General features: G+C 35.2%; 1 protein-coding gene across 4 annotated transcripts; it reads right to left on the reverse strand.

The window, feature by feature from the left end:
- Window positions 1–3305: 3305 nt before the first annotated feature.
- LOC132056821 (2-oxoglutarate and iron-dependent oxygenase domain-containing protein CP2-like) lies at window positions 3306–9390 on the reverse strand. Of its 4 annotated transcripts, none has more exons than XM_059449185.1 (10): window positions 8979–9119; window positions 8147–8307; window positions 7351–7398; window positions 6907–7083; window positions 6662–6812; window positions 6457–6543; window positions 6203–6327; window positions 5528–5646; window positions 3715–3826; window positions 3306–3562 (listed from the first exon to the last, which is right to left on the reverse strand). In XM_059449185.1, the coding sequence occupies exons 2-10, from the start codon at window positions 8189–8191 to the stop codon at window positions 3530–3532; spliced, it is 897 nt and encodes a 298-aa protein (XP_059305168.1). In that variant the 5' UTR covers window positions 8192–8307; window positions 8979–9119; the 3' UTR covers window positions 3306–3529. The 4 variants fall into 4 exon arrangements, 3 of the variants coding, with proteins under 3 accessions (XP_059305168.1, XP_059305166.1, XP_059305167.1); XR_009414959.1 differs by lacking the exon at window positions 8147–8307 and adding an exon at window positions 4169–4279 and having other exon boundaries at window positions 3541–3562; window positions 7351–7401; window positions 8979–9390; XM_059449183.1 differs by lacking the exon at window positions 8147–8307 and having other exon boundaries at window positions 7351–7401; window positions 8979–9386.
- Window positions 9391–11014: the final 1624 nt, after the last annotated feature.

Genomic DNA, 11014 nt, shown 5'->3' on the forward strand with positions numbered 1-11014 from the left:
GACAAAATTTAATAGGAAAAAAAAAGTTAGAGACACACCAATTATGAATTGAATATACATTCACGGTCTTTGAAAAATGAAAATTATTCTATAAAATGGGAAAATATTAAAAACTCCACCAAAAATAGAATATTAGCGGAACGTAGTAAGGCTTTTACGAACAGCCTTGACCGCTGAGCTAACTCGCTCACTCGTGTCAAGGGTGTTCAAAATATATCATATCCTAATATAAGATAGAATTTAACCTATATCCGTCGGGTAATTTTCCGGCGAAGGGTGTTCACCTGACCACCCTTGGGAGGTTGTAGCTTACAACTGAACAGTGTATTCAAATACATAAAAATACACACGAATTACCTAAAACTAGCTACGAAAAGTAATTATGTAAAAAATAGCTACAGTTCGTTAGAAGCTGATAATATGTAGTCAAATGCAAGTTATCCCATTTTTTACCCCGGTAAATATATAGACATTTTAGGTTACAACTCATTTTTTGTTCAAGCCATTTTCAACCAGCCCATATTTGACTGAACCCGCCTGTTGGTCTTAGTAGGTGTTTATAAATATTCATTCCTAGTTTTCAGCATTCAATTTCAGACTCAAATATTTCAATGTTGTTAATTACATTAGCTCTTTTAGTTAAATCAGATAGTTTCGTAAGATCATCTATCATGTTAGCTAGTTCATGGTTGCCTCTTTCCAAAAGAAATCTAACTCTAAGCCTAAAATGATGATAGAAATAGACCTAGAAAAAGTTTTGACCGACTAGAATGGTCATTTATTAGGAATTCTCTTTTAGACCTTAATTTCCCTATAAAGCTTATTAACCTAATCATGAATTGCATTTCAACTACAACCACTGCAATCATGATTAATGGCAGACCTAGTGAGTACTTCGAACCTTCTAGAGGGATCAGACAAGGAGACCCTCTATCACCATATATTTCTATCATATGTATGCAAGCACTTTCTCGAAGAATCAACCATGAATAGACATAGGCAACTGGACCCCCATAAAAATTAGTCAATCTGGGCCTCTCCTATCACACCTCCTGTTTGCCGATGACCTAGTCCTCTTTGCAGAAGCTAATTCATCCTCCGCAAATGCTATAATCAACGCTTTCAACTTACTAGTAACTCACTCAAGCCAGAAGATTAATTGTAATAAATCTAAGATCATTTTTTCCAAAAATGTGGACCAGGGCAGTATTTCCAACATCTCTTCAAGATTAAACATTAAACCCTCTGCTAGTTTTAGGAAATACTTAGGTTTTCCAATTACGAATCTTAACCCTGAAAAGGCCGACTATCAAACCGTCATTGATAGAATGAACATTCGCCTCAAAGGATGGAAAGCAAAACTGCTTACCATGGCTGGAAGGGTTACTCTCACCCAATCAGTCTTAAATGCTATTCCTGTTCATGTCATGCAAATGAACCTCTTGCCTGCTTCAACTAGAGCTAATATTGACCGCATTTAACGCAACTTTATATGGGGTTCCACAGAAGAAAAAAGGAAAATTCACTTGGTAAATTGGGATAAGGTAACCCAACCGGAGAGGGGCTAGGCTTTCACACTGCTACAGGAAAAATATATCCCTCTTAACTAACCTCATTTGGAGAATTCACCGCAAACTTGACAGCCTTTGGACAAGAACTATGCTCTCAAAATATAAAAAGCACAACCGCAATCATGGAGTCACTAGCAGGAACTCTGACTCCTATATTTGGAAAAGGACTCTAAAAGCAAAAAGTGATTTCACAAAAGGAACTGCTTGGTCTATAGGAAAGGGTAACTTGATTAATCTTTGGGAGGATAGATGGTTCCACTCCACTAACACCCTTCGAGAGATCATTGAGGGACCCTTGCTGAGACATGAGGCTTCTATGCCTCTAAGCTCTATCATCCTTAATAACACTTGGAACCTCGAACCTATATCATTTAACCTTCCTCCACAAGTTAGAACCCAAATTCACCATACCTATTTCCCCTTCACTGATGACACCATTGACTCGATATACTGGATTGGATCACAAGAGGGCAACTGCACTAGTAGTGATGCCTATAAGCTTTACCAATCCAAAATTTCAACCAACACCATTCCTCCTGACGCCACTAACACCTGGATCTGGAAAATCAAGTCAATAAATAAACTAAAATATTTCTTTTGACTACTAACCAACAATAAACTGCCTACTGCATCTCTCCTTTCCAACAGACACATCATCCAAGACAACTCTTGCAAACATTGCCTCATACCAGAAGATCTTTACCATATCTTTATCACCTGCCCAAAGCTAAGGACATATGGAATTTCCTAAGGATCCCAACTCCATTGGAAGTAGACTTTCAAAGTTGGCTTAAGCATCTTTGCACCAAGCCTGGATCCACTACCTTACCTTCTACTAGTATTCTCACTCCCATTACCTTGTGGAATATCTGGGTTAACTGAAAATAACAACATTTTCAACAACTTCCACCAAACTTCTGACTTACACAAAATCAGCAACCAGACACTCGAGTTCTACCACCTAGCTCATACGGACAGTGCAGGAGGAACAATATCGAACAAAGGCACATTGGAAGTTTCCTGGACAAAACCCAAGCTAACTTGGTTTAAGTTAAACACTGATGGAGCTTTCAATAACCAAACGCACGAAGGAGGTGCAGGGGCACTGATTCGTAACTCAGAAGGGAACTGGGTAGAGGGCTTCCCGACAAGAATCGCAGCCCAATCCGCCTTGCATGCAGAAATTCAAGCGCTAATTCAGAGCTTGGAATTGGCATTCACTAAGAATCTATTTCTACTTATCGTGGAAGTGGATAATCAGGTCTTATCAGACCACTTCACAAAAGGAACACACATTCAAGCTCACATAAATACTCTTCATGATTGCAAGTTCCTCATGGAAGCAATGGGCAATGCAGCAATGCAACACACTTTTCGGGAGGCGAACAAAGTGGCACATGAGTTGGCATGCTTTGGAAAAGAAGTTGAGGAGCAACCTATAGGAGAATCTTTTTTTTTGGAATTTTCCTCCACCTTTTTAAATTCAGCTTCTAAATAATGACACTTTAGGGTTAGCTTAATGTTCAGACTATTTCAGGATAGCTTTGTTTAGAACTGTCCCATGCTTTGTTTTCTGCTTATTTCTGTTATAAAATTTCCTTTCATTAGCAAAGAAAAATGGTTGCCTCGATTGACAGTTAGTGTCAGGTGTCAATCACATTCCAGCCAATTTTGGGCCGTGACACCATAGCCTATCTTGGCAAAATAATATCTTTCACTAACAAAACACAAGATAACTACAGAAAATTATCATACCATAGCCAAATTTGTATTGATTCCATCTGTTGTCCAAGATGGAAGAAAAACATGGTACCTACTTGAAATTGTTGCACCGTCATATATCGGAAACGGTAAAATCCTAACCCTTCATATATCAGTTTGTACAAGAAATCGATTTTGCCTTATGAGGTGCCATATTGAGGAGGGTAAAAGTTGGAACTAAAAAGTTAACTAAACAGCTACGTAGTAGCTTCTCCTCTTCTCAGTAGCTCCTGGAAGAAAAGAAAAACATGAGTAAAAATTAGATGAGATTATATTTCCACCTTTTCGCACTAAAACCCTACAACTCCAGAAGTCAATGCGAATGATTTTATTATTTACCAACAACATACCAGTCACAAGAAAAGCAAATTGAGGAATTTACCAATTTAATAGCAGCAACAGACTGCCGTTGCCTTTCTTTCTTCTTGCGCTGACACTCCGTACACCAGCTACATAAATCTTTCTGGTGCTTCCTCAGCTCTCTAAAAACGGAACTGTAAAACAGGAAGATAACGACACATTCAATAATGGTGACAGACAACAACTAAAAGGGAGCCTTCTGAGTACCAGTAATCTGATCCAATTTAGTACCTGCAACAGAGTCCACAAAAGTCCTCAAGCTTTTTTAATTTCAATTTCTTTTAACAATTGAACAGACTTTTAAGAAAATAGAAATAGACTATTTATTCCCAGTAGCACAATACTAGGAGGATTCACAGTACACTTATATGAACTTAAACCAAGAGAACATATCCTACTAATATTCACCAGTAGACTCCACCAGAGCATATAACAAATACCCAGGTGTGTTAGGTATACAATTTAACTGCACCAACCTTTTGTTGTCCTATTCACCCAGTGAGCCCCGACCATCCTCCCAAGAATAATTCTTCCGATCCTTTCAAACCAACCTTCCCCATCCGATTTATCGAGGGCCATTGGACCCACTGTTGACAGAAGAGCAATTTCTATAACCATTCTACACTGTAATGGAAGACCTAAGCACCATGACAAGTTTTTCTCCTAAAGAGCTTTATGCACAAAATTTGGTTACCGAACACCATAAGAAAACCCTAGTCTGTATCCATGTGATATTTAATGACCAGACTCAATTTGGTTTTCCGGTAACATTGCACAACAGGACAAAAGATTCCTAGAATTAACATATTTAGTTCTTACATGACACTATCTCGTAACAGAGTTGGACCTATTTAGTTCTTGCAGATTCTAACGGTACAAGAGATTCCAACAACAGGACAAAGGTATACTATCTTATAGCTAGTTGCACAAGAAAATTTAACATGAACTAATGGAGGGTGAGGTTTGATCATGGAGAGTGGTATTTGGTGATAGTCATGAGAAGGAAGTACAGAATATAATACTTACATTTTAGGAGCAAATGCCACATAATTTAAGTACAGAAAGTTTTCACGGAAATATAGTGCACCTCGAAATAACACAATAAAGTAGGTTTCTCCTACAATGTGCAATAATTTCCTTAAAACATAACATTTTCAATAGTTTAAGATAATCAAAAAAACATTTTACAATGAAACATTTTTGTATGCAAACGCATCAGTAAAGGTAATTCAATAAAAACCACATATGTTCAGCTGTATATGATTCAAAATACCAAGAAAAGGATGAAGTGTATGAATCATCAGGCATTCATCAATTCCACAATTTTTAATAACGTATATATGTTTGTGCCTCCAACAACGGTCAACGGTAATGAAATAAGATGAGATTTAGATGACAGCGGCCTTGAATTGAAGTTCATGGAAAATATGTTAATGTGTGCACATGTTACAAACTTAGTATTTAATTTTCGTTTACCCACTCAGCATGATCCTAATTTAAGTTTCTTGGAGAACATATGCCTCAGGACATATCTCAGGACAGTAGACACTATTTCCTGTTTAATTAAGCTTCAGATCTTCTCCGTATAATTTACACAAGCTAATTCTCAGTACTCAGCAGTATTGCTCTTAGAAATTAAGGGGAAGAACACCTGAATTTCTGCATCAGAGTGGACTACGTAAATCTGTCAAAGATGATTAGTCGGAAGAACCATCTTACTGTACTTACAGAAACGGTGGCAATAGAGCACTTCAAAATACAAGGAATGCAGAATTTCATCATATTCATTGGAAGCTAGACGCCTAGCGGGAAATAACTAGAACAGCACTGAGTACCTTCTGCACCATAGCAATAAGTTGATCCTATGCCCAGATGTTGTTGCTCTAGCACCATGCCGGTGTCGACCATGATGAAGAACAGCACGCCCCGCTACATGAGCATAATCAAAGATCTCCTGCGAATGTATAATTATTATGAACACCATAGTGAATCTATCCATGACATTTGTTTGCTCAGGTTAACTGAGAACTTGCTGACTTCTACTTCTAAAACACATCTTAGACAATGGAGCAATTCTTTTTATTAAAATAAAAAATTCAAATCAACCTTATACGACAAGCAGGAGCTGATATGCAGCATAATCAAGCAAACACAGCTTATGTTTAAAACTGACGACAGTTACTAACAGAAAGAGAAACAGAGGCATATTTGTAGTTCAGAATGGCAGAATAGAGGTCCTGGACCATATCAAAATCTTTTCTCATGGAAATCATCTTTGAAACTAAGAATTATGATTAAATAACATCATAGTCCACCCAAAATGTAAGAAATTTCCCACTGCATAGTGTTTTAAATGATAAAAGAAATTAAATTACACACTGCATAGTGCCATTTCTAAGAAAATAAACTGTCACACTCTTAGCTAGTAGTGTCAACAGATGTCAGATATTACTTTCTATCAGAACAAAGATGTTTCTAGAGAATAAATCAACATATTTCAGAAAAACTACCTCTGGTTGTGTTTCAGCATTTACATGTTTCTCGCATCGCACACCACGGAAGAATAATTCTCCACCAGAAAATTGCTTACCCAAGCACACATTCAAAGTGACTTCGGAGTCATCGACATGGAAACCTGAAAATGTACACTATTGAGATCGTAAAGAAAAACACATTCCGTCCTCCGAAATTCAAAAGGTTTCTAAGATACCCGAAGTCTCATCAATGAGTCCAAGTAGTTTGTAATTACTGATCAGTCACTCACCTAAGTCAACATCTCTATCCATCCCATATTCGACAACAAAACCATGATGACTGTCAAGTGTGGATCCACCAACTTCAGAAAAGAAAACTGCACAATAATTTCAAAGCAGGAAACAGGAGCCATGTTATATTTCCCATCAGCATCTCTTCCTCTTTTCTGGTTTCTTTCCCTATCAGATCCTAGTATAATGAGTACAAGTAGTTACCTCTTGAAATAGGACGTATGAAATTTTCCATCAACTTGTCAAGCATGGTTTCCAGGCCAAAATCATCGAGAACGGCACCAAATCTGTTCATCGTATTGGGACGCATGACTCTGAAGTTTGTCTCACGAACCCACTTTTCAAAGTTCTCTACCTAAGCAATTAGAACCTGATAAGAAAACAGAAAAGCTAAACTACAATAAATTAAACCTAGAAAGCCAAATAACAACAGAAAAGCTAGATGCTACCTCAGCCAGCAACATCTCACAAAATCGTGGTTGAAGCATTTCAAATGTCAAAACTCCTGTGCAAGGTTCAGACATTATGCTTCGAAAACTTTTCTCTGTGTTCTCATTGACTGCATTAAGAAATGATGGCACAAAGAAACTTGAAGCATGCATGGTATATAGTTCCCTGTGTAGAGGCTGGAAGATAAGAGGAATTAATTTAAATGGAAGATCAACAAAAAAAATTGAGCTGGCTAGTACAAGCAGTTTACCCATTACATTCCTAAGCAGATTAATGGCCCAATTCTTCACCAAAAGGATAGAACGGCAGTTGTGTATATTCTTAAGCGTTTCATTTAATAGGTCAGACAACTTTTTAAACCTTAATAAGTATTGACATTCCTTACAAACAGTGATCAAAATTTAAATATTAATTGTGTTTGCCAAAAACCCATTGGAGAATACCTGATAGTTTGATATAATATTTTGTCGGTATTCTCTGTGCTTCTGGACCTGCTAAACAAAGTGGTTGGAAACCATTAACCCTTAGGCCAAAAAAAATGATTCATGGGATATGGAAAGCATGAAGGCCAGTCAAGTAAGATTACACTAGAAGATGGAAATGTAACTGCTCGTAACTATTCGAGCATAAAAAAAAGGATTCAATACAGTTATATAGAGGACTGGTAAGTTTTTTTTTTTTTTTTTTTTTTTTTTGACAATGGTAACTTGAGGACTGGTAGGTTTTCAGAACTGTTTAGTCATATTACGAACAAATAAATAGGCATGTTTGATTTCCAATTACTTAAATTGATTTATCTACATTTTTAGATGCTGTATACTCCTTTTGTATACAGGTGCCATCCCCTGCAAATGGACTTCTCTATTAAATCAATTAATAATCAAAACAGAACCGTACCACACTACATTTAACATGCAAAAATCGTAAAGAAAAGGAACACTACATTAAATCAACAACTAATACACTAATGGTAAACCTGGTCACTGCATTTTTATATGTTCAGCATCTGAAACCTAACTGCCAATTCGATTTTTGGCACTCTTATGATAAATTTCTAGTCGTCTTTCAGAACCAGCATAACTCCTTAGTGTGGTAAAACGGTATTCTCTTAAAATTATTTCAACTACAGCCAAAGTAAAATAAACTATCTTTACTATTCCTTGTCTTCTCACACCATCAAAATGATGGATAGAACTAATATGACAGATTATTTTCAGCTTAGTACATAATTCTCATCACCTTCAATAAATAATCAAGCCATAGACTATATTTGGGGGTATACATAATTCTCGTTGAACAACTTCAAAAACACAGAATTCTGAGAATGTTGTGAATGCATATCCACGATACCGTAGAGAAAGCATAGCAACTTTAGAGGAAAAAATCAGCATGGTCTGCAACTGAAAGAAAAAGATCCCATAAACAACTCAAAACAAGGAAAAAATAGAAAATTTAAGGCTTAATACATAGGTAGCCCCTTAAACTTGCCAAGATATTCCATTTAGACACTCGAACTACGCCTTGTTCCAATTGAACACCTCAATTCCTAATAAAGTGTTTCAATAAGACACTTCGGTTCAAATTTTTGGAGAATTTTTTTGTGTGTTTTCGTTCTTCTATTAGGTTGTTAAGTTAACCACATAAAATATATATTCGCCTCAACAAGTCATAAAACCCCAAACGTTTTCTACTTAGAGGTTGATGCATGACATTTGTTATATGATTAACTTAACTACCTAATAGAGGAATGAAAACACACAAAAAAATTCTTCAAAAATTTGAACCAAAGTGTCTTATTGAAACACTTTGTTAGGAGTTGAGGTGTTCAATTGAAACAAGGCTTAGTTCAAGTGTCTAAATGGAATATCTTGGCAAGTTTAAGGAACTGGCTATGTGTTAAGCCAAAATTTAATGGTTCGAAACTCTTAATTAGCTTCCATTTTATGACAGTCTCAGGTAGATAGTTTCTATGCAGCGTAGGCCTCCCAAAAGATAACGGAGGCGTGGAAAGATTTCCTCGGCCCTCGAGCAATTGACATTCATAAAAAGCATCTAATGGTGTTGTACTTACACGAATGCGGTCGGCAGTAGGGAAGTAACGGAGAAGAATTTGACGCATGTATTGAGCCTTGTCATGACGCGATAAATTGAGGAGAGTGGGTGGAAGATAACGCTCCAGTGAACTGAACAAGAACGGACTGAATTCCAATTGCATGTCTTCATAATTATCTGACTCGTGATCCACACTTGGTAGAACTTGCAGCCTCGACGTCATCGATGCCACAACCATGCCTTTTTCCCCAGCCATTGCTTTATCTGCCTCATTCACTGACATTTTTCTGTATCCGGGGAAATGAATAATGCTTCTGTTTATACATATAAATATATGAAGATTGTGGCATCATTTTTCTGATACACAATAGGGTTTTGCCAGATTGGATTTCTGATGTTTGGTGTCAACCTCATGAAGCTTAGGTGTAACCATTGATTTTTATAATCTCATTTTCATTAAATGCATTTTTTTTCTTTAATTTTCTAAAATCTATATATATAAAATAGGAGAGGTACAAGCAATGTATTTAAGCCAAGTAGCAAGCTAATAACAAGCCACTTGGCAATTTTAGGACATAATTATTTATGTATGTAATAACTTACAATTAATCAATTTAATATTAATTATTAAAGAACTTAAAAAGATAAATATAAGAATAAGAAATTATATTCAAAGTAACCTTATGTACAGATTAGCCTAAATTGGTGGGAACGAATCAATAATGAAGATAAGCCTACTTTTCAAATACTAAGAAATACTATATATTTGAAATATTATGCTATATCGAAAAATATAGAAAAAACTAAATTTAAATAATAAATATGTTTTTGAATTTCATAGGAAGGGATATACATAACTCCCGCCTGAAAGTCAAACATGTCAGGTAAAAAAAGAGTTAACAAAAATCAGAATTGCCTTTTAAATTTAAAAGAAACGTAAATCAGAATTTAAACACAAAACTATAAATATATAATTTAAAGTAAATCTAAAAAATCCGATAAAATTTGGTGTAGCTCCCTTTTGGAGATATATCAAGTTTAACAGAATTTTAAAATAAGCATTTCAAATTGTTATCACAAGTAGATAAGTACAAGTTATACCTGAATTCTACATGCTAAATGTTAAAAATAAGTCCACGTAATTGTTTGATTATATTATAGTAGATAAATTCAAATTAATCGTAAGTGATAAGATGCTATAATATCTCAATAAATATTATGCGTGCAGTTTCGTAACACAGTAATAATTTTTTGGATTCAGTTTTAAATTGAATATATTTTATTTCTGAATTTGAATTTGAGTTTGAAGATAACGATTTCATTTTAAGGATACATATACTTTTTGAATTTGAATTTATTTCTTTATCTCTATCTACATCTCTCTTCCTTCCCCTATTTAATCCCCTAAAATCCAAAGCAGGAATCAAAATTCACAAAACTCAGCACGTTGTGTTCATTGAGAAAATATGAGAATTTTAATTTTTATGGCTTATTATTTTATTACTTTATAAAGTATTTGGTTATTCTTCTGATCATTCTTCTTTCTTCTTTCTTTTGTGATAGTCTCTTACTCATACGCTTGATTTTGATACCATTTGTGTTTTTAGCATATTACAATTTCCTATCCTATAGGTACTCCAGGTTAATTCCTTAGTATTGCTTTAAACGTGTTTTTAATTACTTTATATCTATTCCTTATTGTTGTTTTTGTTGGTGCAGTTCAACTTCTTTATACCATTTTTTCATACTTTTGATTTCGTTGAATTTATTTGCAGCACGAAATCTCAAAATTTCTAAATTCTTTTTGCCTTTTGCAGATTATTAAAATTAAAAGACAAGGGTGAGTTTTCTTCTGTATCTTTGCTTCAGTAGTGAGCTATTATGGTATATGCGATACTTTAATTTGAACGAGATAATTTCGGTATATGATTCCTATTATGTGAAAGACAATGAGGTATTATTTTACTTTTAGTTCTTTTCATATCAACAATGATATCTTACATAAATATGAAAAGAATAGCACAATTAAATAATTCAAATATTTTGTAGAGATAT

This window comes from Lycium ferocissimum, chromosome 5 (assembly GCF_029784015.1).
Source record: "Lycium ferocissimum isolate CSIRO_LF1 chromosome 5, AGI_CSIRO_Lferr_CH_V1, whole genome shotgun sequence".
NCBI classification, from domain to species: domain Eukaryota; kingdom Viridiplantae; phylum Streptophyta; class Magnoliopsida; order Solanales; family Solanaceae; genus Lycium; species Lycium ferocissimum.

Coding starts and splice junctions, on each gene's coding strand:
- LOC132056821 (XM_059449183.1), bottom strand. CDS start 9,242: ATGTCAGTGAATGAGGCAGATAAAGCAATGGCTGGGGAAAAAGGCATG. Junction 3,827..5,527: donor TTATTGCTATGGTGCAGAAG/GTACTCAGTGCT, acceptor CCTGTTTTACAG/TTCCGTTTTTAGAGAGCTGA. Junction 3,563..3,714: donor CTGTTGCTGCTATTAAATTG/GTAAATTCCTCA, acceptor CTTTTCTTCCAG/GAGCTACTGAGAAGAGGAGA.